This window comes from Taudactylus pleione, unplaced genomic scaffold (genome assembly GCF_031769625.1).
Source record: "Taudactylus pleione unplaced genomic scaffold, aTauple2 ptg000089l, whole genome shotgun sequence".
In the NCBI taxonomy this organism is placed as follows: domain Eukaryota; kingdom Metazoa; phylum Chordata; class Amphibia; order Anura; family Myobatrachidae; genus Taudactylus; species Taudactylus pleione.
Genome location: NW_028284491.1, coordinates 748,557 through 774,480, shown reverse-complemented (window position 1 = coordinate 774,480; position 25,924 = coordinate 748,557). Strand labels below are relative to the sequence as shown.

General features: G+C 48.0%; 1 protein-coding gene across 1 annotated transcript in view; it reads right to left on the bottom strand.

Annotated features, from left to right (window-relative positions):
• ATP7B (ATPase copper transporting beta) overlaps nucleotides 1-25,924 on the bottom strand; it is a 119,932-nt gene that overhangs the window by 61,233 nt on the left and 32,775 nt on the right. Inside the window, exon 2 of the mRNA XM_088469233.1 lies at nucleotides 25,278-25,405. Coding sequence (XP_088325359.1) covers nucleotides 25,278-25,400 — 123 coding nt within the window. The 5' untranslated portion in view covers nucleotides 25,401-25,405. The remainder of the gene's footprint in view (nucleotides 1-25,277; nucleotides 25,406-25,924) is intronic.

The window sequence follows — 25,924 nt, the reverse complement described above, 5'->3', positions numbered from 1 at the left end:
AGGACTGGTGACTTATTAACAAGTTCCAGTAGTGACAGAACCCGATTCTGAGTTACACGCAGCTCCGTCTGCAACCAGATCTAGCGCATTTTAGCAAACTGTGCGTGTGCCATAATAGACATGCGTATCTCTACGTATCTCTGGCCGATTCTGACAGGGGTGTATCTAGGGATCCAAGCGCCCCTGGCAATGTAATGGACTGGCGCCCCCCCCTATGCAGTGCCCCCAGTAGTAACTCTTCAGTAGCAATCCCCCTATGCTGCATTGCCCCCACTAGTAGCCCCCCCTATACAGTGCCCCCAGTAGTAGTCCCCCCTATACAGTGCCACCAGTAGTGGCCACCCCCCTAAATTACCCCCAGTAGTGGCCACCCCTATACAGTGCCCCCAGTAGTGGCCACCCCTATACAGTGCCCCCAGTAGTGGCCACCCCTATACAGTGCCCCCAGTAGTGGCCACCTCCCTAAATTGCCCCCAGTAGTGGCCACCTCCCTAAATTGCCCTCAGTAGTGGCCTCCCCTATAGACTGCCCCCAGTAGTGGTCACCCCTATACAGAGCCCCCTGTAGTGGGCACCCCTCCCATAAATTGCCCCCAGTAGCGGCCACCCCCTACTTCAGTGCCACCCCCCCCCCCTTCCCTACACACAAACGAGAAAAAAAAAAACTTACCTGGTCCCCGCTCCTGACGCTCTCCGCTCAGTCCCGCCTGCTCTTCTCCTGCATGGGAGTGACATCATACATCATGACGTCTCTCCCATCACATGCTGCAGAGACGGAAGACGGAGCTCATTAGTGAGCTCCAGCCGGCTCCCTCCGCGGACGATGCAGCAGCAAATGAGAGTCTGTTTGACTCATTAGCTGGCTGCTATTACAAACACACAGCCGCCGCTGGACGGCTGCGTGTTTGTAAACTGTGTAGGGCAGACCGCTCTCACTGCGGTCTGCCCTACACTTGTGGGGACAAGGGACTTGTCCACCCCTTGGCTACAGGTGGCACTGCAGGGTGGCGCCCCCCCATTGGTCGGCGCCCCTGGTGAGTGTCATCCTGGCCAATGGGTAGATACGCCCCTGGATTCTGAGCCCGACATGGGAGTTTCTAAAGCCCCGTACACACTGTACGATGTGTTTATGGAGCGATGTCGGATGTGGCGGGCCCGGTGGGGGTACCAGCATAGTGCCGGCAACGAACGACGGGTTGAAGAGCGTGGCCATGCTGCATTCAACAGATATCCCCAGACTGGACTGCTTTTACAGGCGACTGGGGATATCGTTAAAGACCCACAGGAGCGCGTATCGTTCGTCAGTAAGTGCATGCACACTGGACAATTTGAACGATATATCATTCAAAAATATCATTATTGTTCAAACCGTTCAGAAATATCGTCCAGTGTGTATGCGCCTAAAGTGTCAACTAGGCATCTGCATGGAAGGGGGGCATTAAGAGAGGAGGAGGGCCGTGTGCAGTCTCCATCCAGGACCCCCTTCTCTCTATCCGGCGGCCCGCAGCGCACTGAACTCAGCAGACTCCGCGCACTAGAGTAGACTTTAGTGCTATGTCACTGTCTACTGCGCATACGCAGGTCACTGCGGAAAAGGCGCAGCAGACATTTTTCTGATGATTTTTCCTATTACGCATGTGCAAAATGCTGGGAAAATAGCCACGGTGCCATTTCTCGGAGGATTTGCACAGCACTGCTACTGCCGACACGGGACACGGAAGAGGTAAGTATTGAAGAAATGGGTGCAGCGGGTGTGTGCGGTGTGGGACCCCTTGCACCCATTATAAATACGCACCTTGGCGGAACTACCTCCTGGAACCGAGAAGATTAACCCCTTCTTTCTTCGCAAGTGTCAGTCTTTCACCCTGCCACTATAACACAAGTATTTTATTATAGAAAATAACGGACTAGTCACTAACAACGGACTAGACATTGCGCACTCATTTATTTTCTGTATTATTTATTTTTACATGCTTTTGTGGGTTTTACAGACTTTTTAAAAATAGCCCTATACATTGAATTGAAGTCCCCAATACAACTGCTGGAAATGACTAAGAACTTTTTATGTCCTTACTTTATGTACAGTGCATCCGGAACGTACTTACAGCGCTTCACTTTTTCCACATTTTGTTATGTTACAGCCTTATTTCAAAATGGAATAAATTCATTTTTGTCCTCAAAATTCTACAAACAATACACCATAATGATAACATGTAAAAAGTTTTTTTTTCAGATTTTTGCAAATTTAATAAAAAAACAAAAAAATAAAGCTGCATACACACACACAATGATTTAGTAAATGAACGATTTTAGTAAACGATTTTCGTTCATTTTTTCAAGAGAAAAATTTACGAAAATCGTTTACTAAAATCGTTAATGAACGATCTTTTAGAACTACAAACGATGTTTGCATATTCCCTTACTGAAAATCATTGAGTTGGTCAGTCTGACTGAACTGCAAACGTGAATGCGCATGAATGATAATTGTTCAGCATTTTAACTCAGAAAGTGAACGATTTTTTCAACCATTGAACGATAAACTATATCGTTACCGATAATCATTCAAAAAATCGTTGTGTGTGTATGCACCTTAAGAAATCACATGTGCATAAGTATTCACAGTCTTTGCCATGAATCTCAAAATTGAGCTCAGGTGCATCCTGTTTCCACTAATCATCCTTGAGATGTTCCTACAGCTTAATTGGTTGATTGGACATGATTTTGAAAGGCATACACTTGTCTATATGAGGTCCCACACTTGACAGTGCATGGCAGAGCACAAACCAAGCATGAAGTCTAAGGAATTGTCTGTAGACCTCCGAGACAGGATTGTCTCGAGGCACAAATCTGGGGAAGGGTACAGAAAAATATCTGCTGCTTTGAAAATCCCAATGAGCACAGTGGCCTCCATCATCCATAAATGGAAGAAGTTCGGAACCACCAGGACTCTTCCTAGAGTTGGCTGGCCGTCTAAACTGAGTGATCTGGGGAGAAGAGTCCTAGTCAGGGAGGTGACCAAGAACCCGATGGTCACTCTGTCAGAGCTACAGCATTCCTCTGTGGAGAGAGGAGAACCTTCCAGAAGGACAACCAGCTCTGCAGCAATCCACCAATCAGGCCTGTATGGTAGAGTGGCCAGATGGAAGCCACTCCTTAGTAAAAAGCACATGGCAACCCGCCTGGAGTTTGCCAAAATGCAACTGAGGGACTCTCAGACCATGAGAAACTAAATTCTCTGGTCTGATGAGACAAAGATTGAACTCTTTGGCGTGAATTCCAGGCGTTATGTTTGGAGGAAACCAGGCACCGCTCATCACCAGGCCAATAACATCCCTACAGTGAAGCATGGTGGTGGCAGCATCATGCTGTGGGGATGTTTTTCAGCGGCAGGAACTGGGAGACTAGTCAGGATAGAGGGAAAGATGAATGCAGCAATGTACAGAGACAGACCTCAGACTGGGGCGATAGTTCATCTTTCAGCAGGACAACGACCCTAAGCACACAGCCAAGATATCAAAGGAGTGGCTTCAGGGCAACTCTGTATGTGTCCTTGAGTGGCCCAGCCAGAGCCCAGACTTGAATCCGATTTGAACATCTCTGGAGAGATCTGAAAATGGCTGTGCACCGACGCTTTCCATCCAGCCTGATGGAGCTTGAGAGGTGCTTCAAAGAGGAATGGGCAAAACTGCCCAAAGACAGGTGTGCCAAGCTTGTGGACTCATATTCAATAAGACTTGAGGCTGTAATTGCTGCCAAAGGTGCATCAACAAAGTATTGAGCAAAGGCTGTGAATACTTATGTACATGTGATTTCTTTGTTTTTTTTTTTTTTTATTAAATTTGCAAAAATCAAAAAACCTTTGTATACATTGTCATTATGGGGTATTGGCCCTGATTCAGAGCCGGACGCTCTGACCAGAGCGCTCGCTCTGAATCAGGGCCCACCTCCATAATTATGGAGCGTCCTCCTGGACGCTCGTATAGCTGTGGGTCACCACCCACAGCCTATACGAGCGTGCAGGATGATGGTCGCGATGGTCTTGACCATCGCGACCATCGCCAGTGCGAGCAGAAGCCTGCGGTTGAGTTTCTCAACCGCAAGGCCAGGAGTGATTTTGGCTCTATCAGAGCCAAAATCACTCCCACTGACATCACTAGTGATGTCAGTGGGGCCGGCTTCTGACGGTAGGCGTTCCCTTGGGAACGCCTCCGTCTGGCAGGCACGCCCCCGGCACGCCCACCAAAGGGGCGTGCTGTCAATCAACATCGACAGCACGCCCCCTTTGATCAGACACTACGAGCGAAGGAAAGTCCTTCGCTCGTCGCGTCTCGCGCATGCGCACAACGGAGCACCCTCCGTCGTGCGCATGCGCAGTGCACACCATCGACCCACTTGCGAGCGGACAGCCGCTCGCGAGTGGGTCTGAATCAGCCCCATTGTGTGTAGAATTTTGGTGACAAAAATGAATTTATTCCATTTTGGAATAAGGCTGTAACATAACAAAATGTGGAAAAAGTGAAGCGCTGTGAATACTTTCCGGATGCACTGTATGTCCTTCTCCCCACTGTCCAATGCTACAGAGCACTGTGTTGCCTAAGGACAATAATAGCAACAGGCATCCAAGTATCCATGCTTCTGTATTTCCTTATTTTACCATTCAATATGCAAACATCACATACTTGTTATATAAGTTCAATTTATTATGCTTTACTTATTAGCATTTTCAGTTCTGTATTGCATGTGATTTAATTGGGGTTGCTATAAAAGATAGACAGGGTTAGATAGATGGTCAACGTGGAAGAAGGTCGACAGGTACAAAAGGTTGATACAAAATGGTCAATACATATTTTTTTTTCTTACCCTAATCTTCACCCTAACCCTCCCCTTGGTGCCTAACCCTAACCCTCCCGCTTGGTCCCTAACCATCCCTTCTAGTGCCTAACCCTAACCCTCCCTCCTGGTCCCTAACCATCCCTTCTAGTGCCTAACCCTCCCTCCTGGTCCCTAACCATAACCATCCCTTCTAGTGCCTAACCCTCCCTCCTGGTACCTAACCCTAACCATCCCTCCTAGTGCCTAACCCTAACCATCCCTTCTAGTGCCTAACCCTAACCCTCCCGCCTGGTCCCTAACCCTAACCCTCCCTTCTAGTGCCTAACCCTCCCTCCTGCTCCCTAACCCTAACCATCCCTTCTAGTGCCTAACCCTCCCTCCTGGTCCCTAACCCTAACCATCCCTTCTAGTGCCTAACCCTCCCTCCTGGTACCTAACCCTAACCATCACTTCTAGTGCCTAACCCTAACCATGCCTCCTGGTACCTAACCCTAACCATCCCTTCTAGTGCCTAACCCTAACCATCACTCCTAGTACCTAACCCTAACCATCCCTTCCAGTGCCTAACCATCCCTCCTGGTACCTAACCCTAACCATCCCTTCTAGTGCCTAACCCTAACCCTCCCTCCTGGTACCCAACCCTAATACAGACAGTATATAATCTACTAGCTGGGATACCCAGCGTTGCCTGGGTTGAAGACTGGACTGTCACTAACCCCATTCCATTGATCCTGAAAATATGCATGCAAACTGTGGCATAACTGCAAGGGGAGCGGCTGCTATGGTGCCCGAGTTGCCTCTGTGGCCCGCCGCTCCTCCTGCACCCAGGCACGTATACAAGGTGGGCCGATTCAGTCAGGGCCTCCGAGGGGGGCCCCAGGTGGAAGCAGTGTTGATTTGATGCCGGCCGCCAGCTGATTACGGCTGGCGCACCAGCAGGCAGTCATGGAGAGACAGCGCCGCCGGTCGCGAGGCAATCAGGGCAGCCAATCGGTAGTGGCAGCCCCTCATTGGCTGCCGGTCAGCGAGCTCGCAACTGGCGCCAGATTCAAATTACGCCGGCGCAATCTGATGTGGCCTGCCGGTGCACCAGCTGTAATTAGCTAGAGGCCCGACACCAAATTCACACCTGCTGGCTGCTGATGGCACACAGGGGGACGTGAGACGCTGCTGGAGGGACACGGGGGGGGGTAAGTTGCTAGGGGGGGCATAATGTGTAGCATAATGTTATAAGGGGCACTACTATTGTGCGGAATTATGTGTTATATGGGGCTCTACTACTATGTGGCATAATCTGTAAAGGGCATTACTGTGTGGTATAATGTGTAAGTGGGCATTACTAGCATTCCTGCTAGGTTGTTTTAGCAGGGCACCCCGCCCTTCCCGATTTCAAAAGGGTAGAATGCGCCATGCCCTTTTATCAACGCCCTACTAAAACAAATGCCGGGTGTCGTCCCCACCCGCTGGTTGCAGTGTCCCGAGGGTGGGAAAAATTGCGGTGCAGCGATCACCACCGGTGAATAGATGCCATGCGCATGGCATCTATTCACAGAGGGGGAGAGCTTGGGGGCAGCCCAGTATGTCCGTAAGTGCCGGGCACACCCCCAAGAGTCATGAAAAGGGTACGCGTCTTAAAGGCACACCACCTGTGATGAAAAGAACATGCGTCTTAAAGACACACCCCCTGTCTGGGCACGCTAGAGTGCCCTATCTAAGGTCCGGCGCCATGCCCTGCGCCGGACCTACAGGGAATACTACATTACTGTGTAGTAAGGAACATTACTGTGTGGCATAATGTATAAGGGGTACTACTACTGCATGGCATAATGTTTATAAGGGGTACTACTCTGCGCTATAACCTGAATGGGCTCTGTGTGCTATAACATGAGTGGGCTCTGTGTGGGGGCAAAAGTATGGGGTTTTTTTTACCTCTGGGGGGGGGCTTTTAAAATCTTGCTATGAGGCCCACAAAGTACTAGTTATGCCCTTGCAAGGCCGTAACTAAGGGTGTGTGCGAGTGGTGAGGTCGCTCTGTGGGCGGCACCGACGCTCACCCACGGCTCCCTGCATCTGGCTAGCAGGGTGCCTAGAATGGCACCATGCATCCAGAATCTCTGCAGCAGTGCCTCCTGGAGCGTACTTAGGACGCTTCAGGCGTTCACACCGCTTCCCTTATAGCTCCCCTGGAGCATCCTGAGGATGCTCCGTGCATTGCTGTAACCACCGGCGATTGTGGACCAGCCCCCTCCGCATGGGGTCACACGGAGGGGCGTGGCCTGCAGCGGGTGCGTTAGTTACGGCGCTGCGCCCTTGCATGCAAACACAGAGGGCTGACGAATATATATGGTCACTTTAAAAAGGACAAACTCTTGATTTAATATGAGTTTACATGAGTTATAAAGTTTGTCACTTGCTCACTGTGAGGTTAAAATGATACTTTTGTAGTTTTTACACAAGTGTTTGACAGACTGCTAATTTCTACTGTAACCAGCCCCAGAACCTGTTTAAGTGTCCCCATTTTAAGGGATCCGGTGACAGTGTGTGGCCCTGACGAAGTTCAAACCTAGGCAAAAACCTAATCCTGGTCAAACTACACCACCATGCCAAATTTGGTAGAGCTAGGTTCAAAACTCTGGCCATGCATAAAGGACAAAAACACGGACATACAGACAGATTTAAAAAAACTATATAGTCTCCCTAATCATAAATGTTTGTGACATAGGGGTCTATTTCTATATTCCTTGGGTCCTTGTATGGTTTATCACCCACAGTGCAACCTTCGTAGTGCACCCACCATGGCTGCCTCACCTGGTACACTCGTGGATGGGATGAAAAATACATGGACCTGACTATTATGTTGGGACCCTACTCCTAGAATCAGGATGCTGCAACCACCCATTTTGTGTCATCTCTTCTAGGCGTAGCCTATTCCATCCCGGGTAATCCTACGTAGTGCGCCCAAGACGGCTGCCTCATTTGTTACCTTTGTGGGTGGAAGTTATTTCCCAAAATGTCTGCACCAACCCCACAATATGCTTATTGTGCTCTCTAGGTTTCGGTTGATTTTAATTATCTCGGTGTGGTTTTCTATTCTTTTGCAACACCAAATCCTTGTACAATGTACCATGTTTTCTGATGTCGGTAAAGCGACTGAGTCCTATTGGCGAAAAGCGTTATATAAATAAAATTATTATTATTATTTACTAAGCTGTGTTAGTGTAAAGTGAACGGTGAACTGGCCATGCATAAAAGGATAAACAGACAGACAGACAGAAACGCTCGTAGATATAATAATGCCATACAGTCTGTTCCATCTCTGTAATGCATGCAGCTGGCCATCAGGGGTAAGTATGGGAGCGGGGGAAGATGTCGGGTCCCTTTACTAGTAGACATACAGTATAATTACAGTGAGCAGTTATCATAATTGTAAGCAATGAGGGTTTTTTTGTGCAGATGCGCTAAAGTCCGGTGACTCCTGTGCTGGAAGCTGCTCAAGTTGGAGGTAACCAACCTCCATATAAAAATCAATTGGGTACAATGCACCTAAGCGCTAACATTAATGTATAAATGGTGTAATAAAACATAAGGTATACAAATTTATTTATAAAATAAATGCAATTTTTTTTATAAAAGTATCAAAGAAATGGTTTGTAACCCAAAGTATGAATGTAAAAAAAAGGGGGAATGGAATCTTGTGGGTTGAGGGGCTGGCTGACAGATTTGGATATGTGCTCATACACTGGACAGATATGTAACACTAACACAAACACATATAAGGGTGGGAGTGTGTGTATGGGAGTGTGTAGGACAGTGGACAAAGGTGCATTAGTGAAAAGATGGAGGAGGGGGCACACCAGTCTTTGATGAATTAGGTATTGGGGCGAAGCTATGAAAGTCCAAGGTCTGTTCAGTGCGGAGTCTTGCTTATCTTGTATATAATACTTGCCGGTATATGTTGCTCCTTTTTGGTGCCGGTTGATCTGTATTGTGGTGCCGGCTGGCTTGTGTGTCAGCTGAGAGCGCGGCTTCTCCCTCTGTACTTACCACATCCTGGACGGGCAGAGTCTCCTTGTACATATGGGGTATGCGGCACTCTCTGGCTGCAGGGTTGGTGTACTGCGCTCCTCCTCTGTGTGTTACCCTGTGACTCAAACGCGTTTTGGTCTTGTCCTGGCCTTTTTCAAGGGTTGTTTTGTGCTTTCCTGGGTTTCCTATTTATACTTCCCAGATTGGATGAGTCAGTCTTCTTATTGGTTGTGATCTTGAGTGTGGGTGTGGTTAAGTCATGATTGACACAATCACTGCATTCAGGAAGAAATGAACAGTCATTCAATAGGCAGGAAAAAATGTCTTCACTATTCTGCCTATTAAATGACTATTCATTGCAGCCTCTAGCGTCTTTTTCACATCTTTTTCTCCCAAAAATATGTCTTAGGGCCTGCCTGATTCTGTAGTGAACGCAAATGCAATTACAGACGCAGATGGAGTGATTGTTTGCCATTACGCATGCGTATAAGCTGCACAGCGCGTGTGCAGCGTTCGCATTGCGATTACGGACACACAGAGGAATCCATCGCAAAGTGAGTGACAAGCTGTTAGCATTTGGGGGTGGTGACAGGGAGGGTGGTTAGAAAAACACAGGTGTCTGTCTATTTGGACACTGCTTCATGGGCGTGCATAAATTAGCCACTGCGATTGCATTTGCAGCATGAGAGCTCTCTGCGTGTGCAACGAGACTTGCAGTATCTGCGGCTGGTCAGACCTGTTGGAAATGTTCCATGACTGCCGATGTGTATTAGCGATCACTGCTGAATCAGGCCCTTAGTGTAGTCTAAGCAATCGATTTGTTGTATCTATTTGTGACAGTCTAAATCTGTATACGGAGTGCTACAATGCAGCGGGCGCAGTTTTTTTCCATGACAAGGTCCGTTGTGCTTCGCATACAGATTCAGTTGCGCACAGATATACACGTGTAGTATATCAAATTAATCGGTGCGGTCTCTGAAAGTTGTTTTTGGCATCAGTTTGTGACTAAGATGCATTTTCGGGTGAAAAAGACGATCGGCACTCCGAGTCATACAGAACCTGGCGGCTAACTCATGCCAGGTGTCTTGCACCACATTGTGTATTGAGGCTAGGAGTATGAGGATACATTTACAGATGGAGGTATTTAAACTAGTATGGAAAATGTAGTTTTAAGAGCACGCTTAAACGCTGGTAGAGAGAGGGAGGGCATGCCAGAGCAGCCCAGGAGAAAACCTGAATGCGAGAGTGGGAAGTGGTGATCAGAACGAGGTGAGGCGGCAATCATTGGCAGAGTGACATGGGAGGTAGGCAGTATGTGAGGAAATGAGGCTGGAGATAGGGAAGAGAAGAGAGTTTAAATTTAAATCAGAGTGGCAGCAATCAAGGTGGGGGATGATAAATGCATGAATGAAAGTTTTAGTAGCTTCCAGGTTTAGGACGAGAAACGATTCATGAAACGTTACAGAGATGGTAACAGCAGGATTGTGAAAGGGACTGCGTGGGGGAGGGGGTGAAGGAAAGGGCACAGTCAAAGGAGACACCTAAGACTTCTAATGTGCTAAGCCTTATCTGGAGCCAAGACTAATGTGCAGAGCTAAATCTTGAGCCAAGACTAACTGAGCAGAGCCATATCTATAGCCAGGACTAATGTGCAGAGCCATAACTGGAGCCATGACTAATTTGCAGAACCATATCTGAGCCAAGGCTAATGCAGAGAGCCATATCTAGAACCAAGACTAATGTGAAGAGCCATTTCTAGAGCCAAAGCTAATGCACAGGGCCATACCTTGAGCCAGGACTAAATTAGCAGGCAAAACATAGAAACTTAGCCCATCTAGTCTGCCCCATTTTTAAACATATTGTTACCTCAACCCTTATTGATCCTTACTTCTTCTGAAGGATATCCTTATGTCTATCCCATGCATGTTTAAACTGCTCTACTGTCTTAGCCTCTACCACCTCTGATGGGAGGCTATTCCACTTGTCCACTACCCTTTCTGTGAATTGATTTTTCCTCAAATTTCCCCTGAGCCTACACCCTCCAGTTTCAGAATATGTCCTCTTGTTCTAATACTTCTCTTCCTTTGAAGAATGTCTCCTTCCTTTACCTTGTTAAAACCCTTTATATATTTGAATGTTTCTATCACGTCCCCCCTTTCCATTCTCTACTCCAAAGTATACATATTTCTTTCCTTCCTTCCTTCCTATCTGACTTGCCTTCCTCATTGCTTTGTTATCTACCCTTCCCTTCCCTTCCCTTTTGCTTTGTTACAATGTGTGACACAGTCAGATTAGGAGGTGCCTCTCCTGGGTAGGGGACTCCTTCCTTACACACACACACAGCAGCAGGGAAGCAGCACACCAGTCTGGAAGCGAGTACAAGCTGGTCGGCGCCAGTCTTTATTGTGCAAAACAGAAACAACAAAAGAAACCATAAACATAAAACCTAGCCCTGGCCGGGCTCTAACTTTACAGGTGGTTCCCTCACTAGCAGAACCTGGCAGGGCCTAATGCCCTCACCAGCAAACAAGGCACAGCACAACACTCACAGTTAGGTTTTCCAGTGTCTCTGAGCAAACTCCCTGTCTGCTCTCCCAGGTGAGACACTCAGCCCTAAACACACTAGGCTTATATTGGCCACTCTCAGGTGGAAACCTTAACAAGCCTGTTACCAGGTTGCAAGGCCCAAAACCTGGAGTGGCCGTGGGTGGAGCCCTCCCTCTCCTCTCACCCACAACCCCCAGGTCCCAAACCGGCTTTTCAAAAAGCCGAAACTCAAGCCTGCTACACTGCAGACTCTCTCCTGGGGGTTTAAAACACAAGAGACAGGAATCTGGGACAAATGTACCTGCCACAGACCACTTTACCAGTGATCCTATCACATATCCCCCCCCTTTGTTTCGACCTGTGGGGCGGAACAACTGAAGCCCCCAAACAATGAACGCGTGACAACGCATCAGCATTGGCCAGCTGGCTTCCTGGCCTGTGTTCCACTGAAAATTTAAAAGTTTGTAACGCCAAGAACCATCTTGTAATTCTCGCATTACTGTCCTTATTTTCAGACATCCACTTCAGAGGGGCATGGTCAGTGATCAATTTGAACTTTCTTCCGACCAAGTAGTACCTGAGAGCCTCTAACGCCCACTTTATGGCCAACGCCTCCTTCTCCACTGTGGCATAGTTTCTCTCATGTACATTCAACTTTCTGCTAACATAGAAAATAGGGTGTTCCTCACCCTCCTTGTTCTGGGACAGGACCGCTCCTACACCTACTTCTGATGCATCGGTTTGTACTATGAATTCCCTTTCAAAATTAGGAGTCATCTGGACTGGTTGGGAACACAACGCTACTTTCAACTCCTGAAAAGCTTTCTCTGCCTCAGGACTCCATTCTACCATGACTTTTTGTTTGCCTTTGGTCAGGTCAGTCAGTGGGACTGCCATGGTGGCAAAGTTGGGTATAAACCTCCTGTAGTACCCCGTAATTCCCAAGAAGGCTCTCACCTGCTTCTTATTCAGAGGCCGTGGCCAGTTTTGTATGGCATCAACTTTATTGAGCTTAGGCTTTATCAGGCCTCTGCAATGGTGTATCCCAGATATTTTACTTCCTCCATGCCTAGACAACACTTTTTTGGGTTGGCTGTCAAACCTGCCTTATAGATGGAGTCCAACACTGCTTGTACCCTGGGTAAGTGAGACTGCCAATCAGGACTATGAACGACCACGTCATCCAGAAAAGCAGCCGCATACCGTCTATGGGGCCTTAGAATCCTGTCCATCATTCTTTGGAAGGTAGCAGGTGCCCCATGTAGCCCGAAGGGCAACATCTTGTACTGAAACAAGCCCTCTGGTGCTGAAAAAGCTGTCTTTTGTTTGGCGCTCTCGGTTAACGGTACTTGCCAATACCCTTTGGTTAGGTCAAGAGTGGTTAAATACCTTGCCGTCCCTAGTCTCTCAATCAGTTCATCCACTCTTGGCATCGGGTAGGCATCGAATTTTGAAACACTGTTCAACTTTCGGAAGTCATTGCAGAAACGCACACTCCCGTCGGGCTTTGGAATCAACACAATGGGACTTGACCATTCACTATGTGATTCTTCAATAACCCCTAACTCTAGCATATTTTTCATTTCTTTCGACACCGATTCTCTTTGTGCTTCTGGTAACCTATAGGGCTTTAGATTAACTTTAACCCCTGGGTCAGTGATGATGTCATGTTTAATGACCGAGGTTTTCCCAGGTACGTCAGAGAACAGCACCCTATTTCTAATCAGAAACTCCTTGACCTCTTGTTGTTGAATTGCCGACAGGGTTTTTGCCACTGTCACTTCGGGAACTAAGGGCCCTGGACTTACTGGAGGGTCTCGGACGGCCGACAGTACCGTTCTATCTTTCCAGGGCTTTAACAGATTTATATGGTATATCTGTTCTGGCTTTCTTTTCCCCGGCTGGTAAACTTTGTAATTGACCTGCCCCACTCTTTCTAAGATTTCAAAGGGCCCTTGCCATTTAGCCAAAAGTTTATTTTCCACAGTGGGAACCAATACTAACACTCTGTCCCCAGGAGCAAAGCTGCGTAACCGAGCATTGCGGTTGTATACCCTCTGCTGTGCCTGTTGAGCCTGTTCCAGGTGCTCTCTCACTATCGGCACTACTGCAGCAATTCTCTCCTGCATTTGAGAAACATACTCAATCACCGTTTTGTAAGGACTAGACTGCCCCTCCCATGTCTCTTTGGCAATGTCTAGTAACCCCCTTGGGTGTCTCCCATACAACAAGTCGAAGGGTGAAAACCCGGTGGAGGACTGGGGAACTTCTCTTATGGCCAACAATAAATACGGCAATAAGTAATCCCAATCCCTACCATCCTTGTCGACCACTTTCCTAAGCATGTGTTTTAACGTCTTGTTAAACCTCTCGACCAGCCCATCGGTTTGGGGGTGATAAACCGAAGTTCTTAACTGTTCGATTTTGAACAGGCGGCATAACTCTTTCATGACTTTGGACATAAACGGTGTACCCTGGTCAGTTAGTATCTCCTTAGGTATACCCAGCCTGCTAAAGACATGAACTAGCTCTCTGGCAATGGTCTTGGTTGACGTATTGCGCAACGGGATCGCTTCCGGGTACCTGGTAGCGTAATCCATTATGACCAGAATATACTGGTGTCCCCTGGCAGACTTCATTATGGGTCCAACCAAATCCATCGCTATTCTTTCAAACGGCACCTCTATAATAGGCAATGGAACTAGTGGACCCTTAAAATGTGGCCTGGGAGCATAATACTGACACTCAGGGCAGGATGCGCAAAAGTCAGATACCTCTTTATGAAGCCCGGGCCAGAAAAACCTCTGCATTATTCGCTCAGTGGTTTTCTCTACCCCTAGATGGCCTGCCGTTATATGACCATGGGCCAGATCCAACACTGTTCTTCTGTAGGCTTTGGGAACTATTAGTTGTTCCACAACATCTTCCCCCTTCTTAGTCACCTGATATAACAAATCCTGCCACATTGCCATGTGGGGATAGGACAAAGGACTATCAGGGTCTACGGGTTTACCATCAACTACTTTTACATTCTCCCTGGCTTTTACCAAAGTAGGGTCATTCAACTGCTACACGGCAAAGACCTCTCTTCTGACCTCTAAATCAGGCAGACGATCACCTGGCCCAACAACACTTCCCACCTCAATGGGAGGCACATCAGTTGGCGGGCCACCGTCACACTCCGCATTCTCTAGTTCGCCAATCATAGTAGAAAAAGGGAATAACTCTGACTCAGAAGAAACTCCCTCCTCCACTACATCGACAACCTTCTCAAATGGATCGGGGTTGTTCATCTCTGGAACAAAACGGCTTTCCCACAACTTCCAGAAGTGAGCAAAGTCTCTCCCCAATATTGCATCGTACATCAGACCATGCACCAAACCTACAGAAACTATAACAGAACCACATGGTGTCTCGATGTTCACCTCGGCAGTAACATAATATCGAGTATCCCCATGTATGCAGGTCACACCAACAGTTTTCCCCTCACGCCGCAAGGGGTTCACCAGCTCAGCTTTTATAAGTGTCACCAAGCTACCAGAGTCTAACAGTGCCTCTACTCGGTTGCCATCTACAGTGAGTACACACATGTGCTTATCAGTCTCAGCCTGCCGGTCAGCCGTACAGGCTATCTGTGCGAAGAACGACCCCCTGCGGTAGACATGAGCAGTATCACATGCATAGGTTCAGTTGTAAGTGAACAATTAGCGGCAATATGGCCGAAGCCACCACATCGGAAACACTGAGTCATCTTAATGTCTAGTCGTTTACGGGGCAAGAACCTTCCCGGCCTGGCAGGCCTGTCTCCAGGTTCTACACCCTCAGTCTTAGGTACATTCCACCGCCCAGCACCCTTCTCCCCTGGAACAGTCTTACCAGTGTCTGTGGGAGTTCGCCGGTGCGCCATCGGGGCTCGGTGGGGCATACTCATCAGCTCTTCAGACAAAAAAGGTGCCACCAGACTTGCCCTCTGCTCCTGGGGCCAACTCTCCCTTTCGGCCGTTCTTTCAAATGCGGCGAGATAGGCCTCCACATCATCGCCCAAAGTCATCTTTTGGAGGAAGTGACTGGCTCGTACGGAGTGAGTGGTGGTGGGAGGACCAGTATTAACATCTCTGGGCCGGGCGACCAGGTGCTGTACCACCTCTCTTATGGCCTGGCTGTTTTCCGCTAAGGCCAGGCGGGTTTCCTCAATGGCGACCTATTGTTGCCTCTGGGCTGTCTCCAAGGCCAACAGTTGCACCCTGGTGGATTCCTGCTGAGCCCTGGTAGATTCCTGCTGAGCCCAGGTAGATTCCTGCTGAAGTTTGTTCGTCTCCTGCTGAGCTCTGGTAGATTCCTGCTGAGCTGTTGTAGCTTGGAGCAAGGCCTTAATAATGTCCTCCATTTTGTCCTGGGGTGTAGGTTGGAAGCTGAACCTTGCCTCTCTGAGCATTGGCTGACGCCGCCTCTATGGGACTCCAAGGACACAGTGTTATTTCCACACTCACAAATTGGGTGTCTGTCCCTTTAATTTTTAAATGGAAAGTTTTCCTCTCGCTGCAACTTCAGTGTGTGTGGATGGCCGCATTCTCCACCATATTGTGACACAGTCAGATTAGGAGGTGCCTCTCCTGGGTAGGGGACTCCTTCCTTACACACACACACAGCAGCAGGGAAGCAGCACACCAGTCTGGAAGCGAGTACAAGCTGGTCGGCGCCAGTCTTTATTGTGCAAAACAGAAACAACAAAAGAAACCATAAACATAAAACCTAGCCCCGGCCGGGCTCTAACTTTACAGGTGGTTCCCTCACCACCAGAACCTGGCAGGGCCTAATGCCCTCACCAGCAAACAAGGCACAGCACAACACTCACAGTTAGGTTTTCCAGTGTCTCTGAGCAAACTCCCTGTCTGCTCTCCCAGGTGAGACACTCAGCCCTAAACACACTAGGCTTATATTGGCCACTCTCAGGTGGAAACCTTAACAAGCCTGTTACCAGGTTGCAAGGCCCAAAACCTGGAGTGGCCGTGGGTGGAGCCCTCCCTCTCCTCTCACCCACAACCCCCAGGTCCCAAACCGGCTTTTCAAAAAGCCGAAACTCAAGCCTGCTACACTGCAGACTCTCTCCTGGGGGTTTAAAACACAAAAGACAGGAATCTGGGACAAATGTACCTGCCACAGACCACTTTACCAGTGATCCTATCACATATCCCCCCCCTTTGTTTCGACCTGTGGGGCGGAACAACTGAAGCCCCCAAACAATGAACGCGTGACAACGAGTCAGCATTGGCCAGCTGGCTTCCTGGCCTGTGTTCCACTGAAAATTTAAAAGTTTGTAACGCCAAGAACCATCTTGTAATTCTCGCATTACTGTCCTTATTTTCAGACATCCACTTCAGAGGGGCATGGTCAGTGATCAATTTGAACTTTCTTCCGACCAAGTAGTACCTGAGAGCCTCTAACGCCCACTTTATGGCCAACGCCTCCTTCTCCACTGTGGCATAGTTTCTCTCATGTACATTCAACTTTCTGCTAAGATAGAAAATAGGGTGTTCCTCACCCTCCTTGTTCTGGGACAGGACCACTCCTACACCTACTTCTGATGCATCGGTTTGTACTATGAATTCCCTTTCAAAATTAGGAGTCATCTGGACTGGTTGGGAACACAACGCTACTTTCAACTCCTGAAAAGCTTTCTCTGCCTCAGGACTCCATTCTACCATGACTTTTTGTTTGCCTTTGGTCAGGTCAGTCAGTGGGACTGCCATGGTGGCAAAGTTGGGTATAAACCTCCTGTAGTACCCCGTAATTCCCAAGAAGGCTCTCACCTGCTTCTTATTCAGAGGCCGTGGCCAGTTTTGTATGGCATCAACTTTATTGAGCTGAGGCTTTATCAGGCCTCTGCAATGGTGTATCCCAGATATTTTACTTCCTCCATGCCTAGACAACACTTTTTTGGGTTGGCTGTCAAACCTGCCTTATAGATGGAGTCCAACACTGCTTGTACCCTGGGTAAGTGAGACTGCCAATCAGGACTATGAACGACCACGTCATCCAGATAAGCAGCCGCATACCGTCTATGGGGCCTTAGAATCCTGTCCATCATTCTTTGGAAGGTAGCAGGTGCCCCATGTAGCCCGAAGGGCAACATCTTGTACTGAAACAAGCCCTCTGGTGCTGAAAAAGCTGTCTTTTGTTTGGCGCTCTCGGTTAACGGTACTTGCCAATACCCTTTGGTTAGGTCAAGAGTGGTTAAATACCTTGCCGTCCCTAGTCTCTCAATCAGTTCATCCACTCTTGGCATCGGGTAGGCATCGAATTTTGAAACACTGTTCAACTTTCGGAAGTCATTGCAGAAACGCACACTCCCGTCGGGCTTTGGAATCAACACAATGGGACTTGACCATTCACTATGTGATTCTTCAATAACCCCTAACTCTAGCATATTTTTAATTTCTTTCGACACCGATTCTCTTTGTGCTTCTGGTAACCTATAGGGCTTTAGATTAACTTTAACCCCTGGGTCAGTGATGATGTCATGTTTAATGACCGAGGTTTTCCCAGGTACGTCAGAGAACAGCACCCTATTTCTAATCAGAAACTCCTTGACCTCTTGTTGTTGAATTGCCGACAGGGTTTTTGCCACTGTCACTTCGGGAACTAAGGGCCCTGGACTTACTGGAGGGTCTCGGACAGCCGACAGTACCGTTCTATCTTTCCAGGGCTTTAACAGATTTATATGGTATATCTGTTCTGGCTTTCTTTTCCCCGGCTGGTAAACTTTGTAATTGACCTGCCCCACTCTTTCTAAGATTTCAAAGGGCCCTTGCCATTTAGCCAAAAGTTTATTTTCCACAGTGGGAACCAATACTAACACTTTGTCCCCAGGAGCAAAGCTGCGTAACCGAGCATTGCGGTTGTATACCCTCTGCTGTGCCTGTTGAGCCTGTTCCAGGTGCTCTCTCACTATCGGCACTACCGCAGCAATTCTCTCCTGCATTTGAGAAACATACTCAATCACCGTTTTGTAAGGACTAGACTGCCCCTCCCATGTCTCTTTGGCAATGTCTAGTAACCCCCTTGGGTGTCTCCCATACAACAAGTCGAAGGGTGAAAACCCGGTGGAGGACTGGGGAACTTCTCTTATGGCCAACAATAAATACGGCAATAAGTAATCCCAATCCCTACCATCCTTGTCGACCACTTTCCTAAGCATGTGTTTTAACGTCTTGTTAAACCTCTCGACCAGCCCATCGGTTTGGGGGTGATAAACCGAAGTTCTTAACTGTTCGATTTTGAACAGGCGGCATAACTCTTTCATGACTTTGGACATAAACGGTGTACCCTGGTCAGTTAGTATCTCCTTAGGTATACCCAGCCTGCTAAAGACATGAACTAGCTCTCTGGCAATGGTCTTGGTTGACGTATTGCGCAACGGGATCGCTTCCGGGTACCTGGTAGCGTAATCCATTATGACCAGAATATACTGGTATCCCCTGGCAGACTTCATTATGGGTCCAACCAAATCCATCGCTATTCTTTCAAACGGCACCTCTATAATAGGCAATGGAACTAGTGGACCCTTAAAATGTGGCCTGGGAGCATAATACTGACACTCAGGGCAGGATGCGCAAAAGTCAGATACCTTTTTATGAAGCCCGGGCCAGAAAAACCTCTGCATTATTCGCTCAGTGGTTTTCTCTACCCCTAGATGGCCTGCCGTTATATGACCATGGGCCAGATCCAACACTGTTCTTCTGTAGGCTTTGGGAACTATTAGTTGTTCCACAACATCTTCCCCCTTCTTAGTCACCTGATATAACAAATCCTGCCACATTGCCATGTGGGGATAGGACAAAGGACTATCAGGGTCTACGGGTTTACCATCAACTACTTTTACATTCTCCCTGGCTTTTACCAAAGTAGGGTCATTCAACTGCTACACGGCAAAGACCTCTCTTCTGACCTCTAAATCAGGCAGACGATCACCTGGCCCAACAACACTTCCCACCTCAATGGGAGGCACATCAGTTGGCGGGCCACCGTCACACTCCGCATTCTCTAGTTCGCCAATCATAGTAGAAAAAGGGAATAACTCTGACTCAGAAGAAACTCCCTCCTCCACTACATCGACAACCTTCTCAAATGGATCGGGGTTGTTCATCTCTGGAACAAAACGGCTTTCCCACAACTTCCAGAAGTGAGCAAAGTCTCTCCCCAATATTGCATTGTACATCAGACCATGCACCAAACCTACAGAAACTATAGCAGAACCACATGGTGTCTCGATGTTCACCTCGGCAGTAACATATATCGAGTATCCCCATGTATGCAGGTCACACCAACAGTTTTCCCCTCACGCCGCAAGGGGTTCACCAGCTCAGCTTTTATAAGTGTCACCAAGCTACCAGAGTCTAACAGTGCCTCTACTCGGTTGCCATCTACAGTGAGTACACACATGTGCTTATCAGTCTCAGCCTGCCGGGCAGCTGTACAGGCTATCTGTGCAAAGAACGACCCCCTGCGGTAGACATGAGCAGTATCACATGCATAGGTTCAGTTGTAAGTGAACAATTAGCGGCAATATGGCCGAAGCCACCACATCGGAAACACTGAGTCATCTTAATGTCTAGTCGTTTACGGGGCAAGAACCTTTCCGGCCTGGCAGGCCTGTCTCCAGGTTCTACACCCTCAGTCTTAGGTACATTCCACCGCCCAGCACCCTTCTCCCCTGGAACAGTCTTACCAGTGTCTGTGGGAGTTCGCCGTTGCGCCATCGGGGCTCGGTGGGGCATACTCATCAGCTCTTCAGACAAAAAAGGTGCCACCAGACTTCCCCACTGCTCCTGGGGCCAACTCTCCCTTTCGGCCGTTCTTTCAAATGCGGCGAGATAGGCCTCCACATCATCGCCCGAAGTCATCTTTTGGAGGAAGTGACTGGCTCGTACGGAGTGAGTGGTGGTGGGAGGACCAGTATTAACATCTCTGGGCCGGGCAACCAGGTGCTGTACCACCTCTCTTATGGCCTGGCTGTTTTCCGCTAAGGCCTGGCGGGTTTCCTCAATGGCGACCTGTTGTTGCCTCTGGGCTGTCTCCAAGGCCAACAGTTGCACCCTGGTGGATTCCTGCTGAGCCCTGGTAGATTCCTGCTGAGCCCAGGTAGATTCCTGCTGAAGTTTGTTCGTCTCCTGCTGAGCTCTGGTAGATTCCTGCTGAGCTGTTGTAGCTTGGAGCAAGGCCTTAATAATGTTCTCCATTTTGTCCTGGGGTGTAGGTTGGAAGCTGAACCTTGCCTCTCTGAGCATTGGCTGACGCCGCCTCTATGGGACTCCAAGGACACAGTGTTATTTCCACACTCACAAATTGGGTGTCTGTCCCTTTAATTTTTAAATGGAAAGTTTTCCTCTCGCTGCAACTTCAGTGTGTGTGGATGGCCGCATTCTCCACCATATTGTGACACAGTCAGATTAGGAGGTCCCTCTTCTGGGTAGGGGACTCCTTCCTTACACACACAGCAGCAGGGAAGCAGCACACCAGTCTGGAAGCGAGTACAAGCTGGTCGGCGCCAGTCTTTATTGTGCAAAACAGAAACAACAAAAGAAACCATAAACATAAAACCTAGCCCTGGCCGGGCTTTAACTTTACAGGTGGTTCCCTCACTACCAGAACCTGGCAGGGCCTAATGCCCTCACCAGCAAACAAGGCACAGCACAACACTCACAGTTAGGTTTTCCAGTGTCTCTGAGCAAACTCCCTGTCTGCTCTCCCAGGTGAGACACTCAGCCCTAAACACACTAGGCTTATATTGGACACTCTCAGGTGGAAACCTTAACAAGCCTGTTACCAGGTTGCAAGGCCCAAAACCTGGAGTGGCCGTGGGTGGAGCCCTCCCTCTCCTCTCACCCACAACCCCCAGGTCCCAAACCGGCTTTTCAAAAAGCCGAAACTCAAGCCTGCTACACTGCAGACTTTCTCCTGGGGGTTTAAAACACAAAAGACAGGAATCTGGGACAAATGTACCTGCCACAGACCACTTTACCAGTGATCCTATCACAAATGTTTGCTTGCCTTTAAGTCACCTGAAATAGGGACTCCTAGATCCCTTTCTCTTCGGTAGTTTCCAGTATCGTGCCATTAATACTATATTTAGCCTTTGGATTTTTGAGACCAAAGTGCATGATCTTGCATTGTTTGGCATTAAACTGTAGTTGCCACGTTCTTTACCATTCCTCTAGTCTACCTAGATGATCAATCATTTGTCTTACCCCTCCTGGTGTGTCTACCCTGTTGCATACCTTTGTGTCTTTTGCATAAAGGCATAGTTTCCCTTCAATACCATTTGTAATGTCACAAATAAAGATATTAAAAAGTACTGGTCCAAGTACAGATCCCTGAGGTACTCCACTGGTAACATTTCCCTCTTGAGACTGCACTCCGTTTACTACAACTCTCTGTTTCCTATCCTGCAGCCATGATCTTATCCATTCAACTATCTTTGTATCCAATCCCATGCTTTCCAGTTTATTTAACAGTCTGCGATGTGGAACAGTGTCAAAAGCCTTACTAAAGTCTAGATAAGCTATATTTATGGCCCCCCCTTTATCTATTTCCTTAGTCACCAAGTCAAAAAAGTAAATAAGATTTGTTTGACATGATCTTCCCTGAGTAAATCCATGCTGTTTGGGGTCCTGCAAATTGCTGGATTTGAGATAATCTATGACTCTTTCTTTTAAGAGTGTATCCGTCAATTACCCTACTACTGATGTAAGGCTCCCTGGTCGGTAGTTGCTTGCCTGTTCCTTGCTTCCACTTTTGTGCAGTGGGACAACATTTGCTCTTTTCCAGTCCTCTGGAATTACTCCAGTAGCTAGTGACTGGTTGAATAATTCTGTTAATGGTGTCACCAGCACCCCTTTAAGCTCTTTTAGTATCCTTGGATGTATCCCATCTGGCCCCATTGATTTATCCACTTTCAGTTTTGAGAGTTCTGTTAGGATCTTCTCTTCTGTAAATGTGCTTGTTCCTACCTCCTTTTTCTGATTACACCTGCAACTTAACTGTGGCCCCTTGCCCTCTCTCTCAGTAGTGAATACTGAACAAAAATAATTATGAAGATGATCAGCTATTACATTGTCTCCCTCAACAAGACTCCCTCTATCTGTCTTTAGTCTTTTTATCTCACCTTTTGTTTTTCTCCTTTCGCTTATATACTTAAAAAAAGTTTTGCCCCCTTTACCCACTGACTGTGCCCTTTTCTCCTCAGCTTTTGCCTTTGCACATCTGATTACTTTCTTAGCCTCCTTCTTTGTCTTCAAAGCTGGCAGCATAGACACACTCTGGGGGGGTCACCAGTCACTGGGACCTGAGGAGTAGAGGAATGGACATAGGCCCTCATTCAGAGCCGTACGCTCTGAGCAGAGCGCACGCTCTGAATGAGGGCCGGGCTCCATTTTCATGGAGCGTCCTCCTGGACGCTCGTATAGCTGTGGGTCACCACCCACAGGCTATACGAGCGTGCTTTTTGATGGCCGCGATGGTCGAGACCATCGCGACCATCGAAATTGCGAGCCAGAGCCTGCGGTTGAGGTTTTCAACCGCAAGCTCCGGAGTGATTTTGGCTCTATCAGAGCCAAAATCACTCCCACTGACATCACTAGTGATGTCAGTGGGCCGGCTTCTGACGGGAGGCGTTCCCGTGGGAACGCCCCCGTCAGGGAGGCACGCCCCCAGCACGCCCACCAAAGGGGGCGTGCTGTCAATCAACATTGACAGCACACCCCCTTTGATCGGACACAACGACCGGTCACCACCCACAGGCTATACGAGCGTGCTTTTTGATGGCCGCGATGGTCGAGACCATCGCGACCATCGAAATTGCGAGCCAGAGCCTGCGGTTGAGGTTTTCAACCGCAAGCTCCGGAGTGATTTTGGCTCTATCAGAGCCAAAATCACTCCCACTGACATCACTAGTGATGTCAGTGGGCCGGCTTCTGACGGGAGGCGTTCCCGTGGGAACGCCCCCGTCAGGGAGGCACGCCCCCAGCACGCCCACCAAAGGGGGCGTGCTGTCAATCAACATTGACAGCACGCCCCCTTTGATCGGACACAACGAGCGAAGGACTTTCCTTCGCTCGTCGCGTCTGGCGCATGCGCACGACGGAGCTCCCTCCGTCGTGCGCATGCTCAGTGCATAACATCGACCCACTTGCGAGCGGACAGCCGCTCGCGAGTGGGTCTGAATCAGGCCCATAGTGTTGTAATTTGGCAGCTGCACAGATGTGATTCGTTTTGCCCATACTGATGGCTGCAGAGGTCAAGGGGTACAGGAGAAAAATATATATCTATGCATGTATACGTAGAAAGGAATCGAGGGTCGTTCCCCAGAACAAGGAGGTCCCACTCACTCCGACAAGTGTCCACAGCAACAGCAGGGCACAGAAGCGCAGGGCAGGCTTCGTAAAAGGGAGAGAGAGAGGTCAGCCAACACCCCGCAGTCCAGCACCCAGGTACCTAAGAGCAGTCTCCAGGTGTGGGCTCTGATCACCATGCAGCCTGGTAAGTCTATGCAGAGTGCACCTCCCTCAGCGTCCCCAAGTGAGTCAGGCTCCTTAGGCAACACTGCCGGAAATAGCTCGTCCCCTGGGCTCCAAAGTGCACACATCGGGCCCAAATTGTGCTCTTACGGACACCGCCACTACCCCTTCGAGCAGGTACCACCACCCACCAAGCTACCCCCTCAGGATAGTAAACCGGATTGAAAAGTTTGTTACTCCTTGTCCACCATGGCCACTTACAGTAACTAGTGTTTCTGGTGCCTGAGGTGGCAAATGTTACATATATTTATTTCCATTGTGTAAAATACAAATAAGGTTATTTTAAGCATTACTATATCTATTACTATGCCAAAATATGTATATTATATGTATTCAGTTCTTTGAAGGGGATTTCTAATACACCGGTGTTAGAATCCAAACAGTACAGGATACATTATTCACTATGGGCTGAAAATGTTTATTTTTAGAGTTATAAAAACAAATAAAAATAAACACATTTGAATACAGATGTGTCCTCATACACTGTGACGGGAATTCAATTTGCTGGCGGGGAATGTCAAACACACCGGGGGTCACACCCATGTACACACACACTCACTCATACACACTTACACACACTCACATACACAGAGTGAGATGCACACATGTCATCAGTATGAAGTAAAGATCCTATGCCCATAATATATAGCACAGCTCCACATAATGGGGCTGCGCTTATGTAATCACAGTCCTGCCTATATAAATGTAGGGAGGCATGCTCTTTGCCTGGGCTCATGCTTCCAAAACACATGACAGCACAAACATGCAGCACCTGTAACATCCCGAGACACCAGAGAAGGTGATATTGCCCGGTGCCACGATCTTGCGCAGTGTCTCATCGTTTTTCATCTGATATACAGGGGTCCCAAGGTTTTATACATCAACATGGACAGTCTTGTGCTGATACTGGGTTGTAGTCTGGCAGTATTAAGGTGATGAATCACAGCAGAGTATCTCTTTGTATTAATACATCTCTTCACCTTTAGTATGTAAGCTTTCACTGGCAGGTCCCTCTTCCCTCTTAGCACTATCTATGGCACTAGTGATCTGCCACTTTGGAACGCCCCCTCTCAGCATGGGCTTCCTGAAGGACAGGCAGCTTGACCAGCATGCCGAGAGGGGGTGTTCTGTGTGGCCACGCCCCCATTTCACATGACCACAACCCTTTTCTTGCCCCTAGTCCATCCCTAACGTATGCTATGGTTACTTGCTATGTATTGTACTTAAGCTCGATTAGTCTGTTATTTTGCCATTGTTTATAAAATATATTAATAATAATAATAGCAACAACTCTTACCTTGCCCAGGAAGCGGTGAGGTGAAAGTGTTGGACTGAGTTCCTTTGGATATTCATCTTCTTCAGTACTGAGTAATCTTACTTCCTCCTCCTCATCCTCCAGACATGTCCTTCTAGGCATCATCTTTGCTGTATAGCAGGACAGAAAGCAAGTGATGATTTATGGATAGATGTGATATTATAATCTCCTATGAGCAGGATTCTCTTTTGGTCTGTGTGTGTTTAGCATATTCTTTTCTGTTATTATACAAATTCCTCCTTTCAACTGAGGATTTCCTGATTCTGTCTGCATAAAAGTACACTGACATTCAGCTGCCAAAGGTGGAGGAGATCCAAACACTCAGGAGTTTCCCGTATATTCCAAAAGAGTTGACAAGTGTAGTATGAATTCCTCCCTTTACCTTACAGCTGTCTATTTTTGTAGACCTACAATTGCAGGATTGAGATTTGAGTCTTCCAATTTTTTTCACGTCACAAATATTTTTTAGGTGTATAGCGGTAACTAGATATTATAAAGGCATAAAGGGCTTCCATTAGAGCTGGGTGTACAGCAATATCTGTGGCGTGAATGGATGCCTTTCTGTACTGTACATATCCATTTACTTTTTCAAAACCTGGAATAAATGGATGTTGGGGAATGCCGTGATT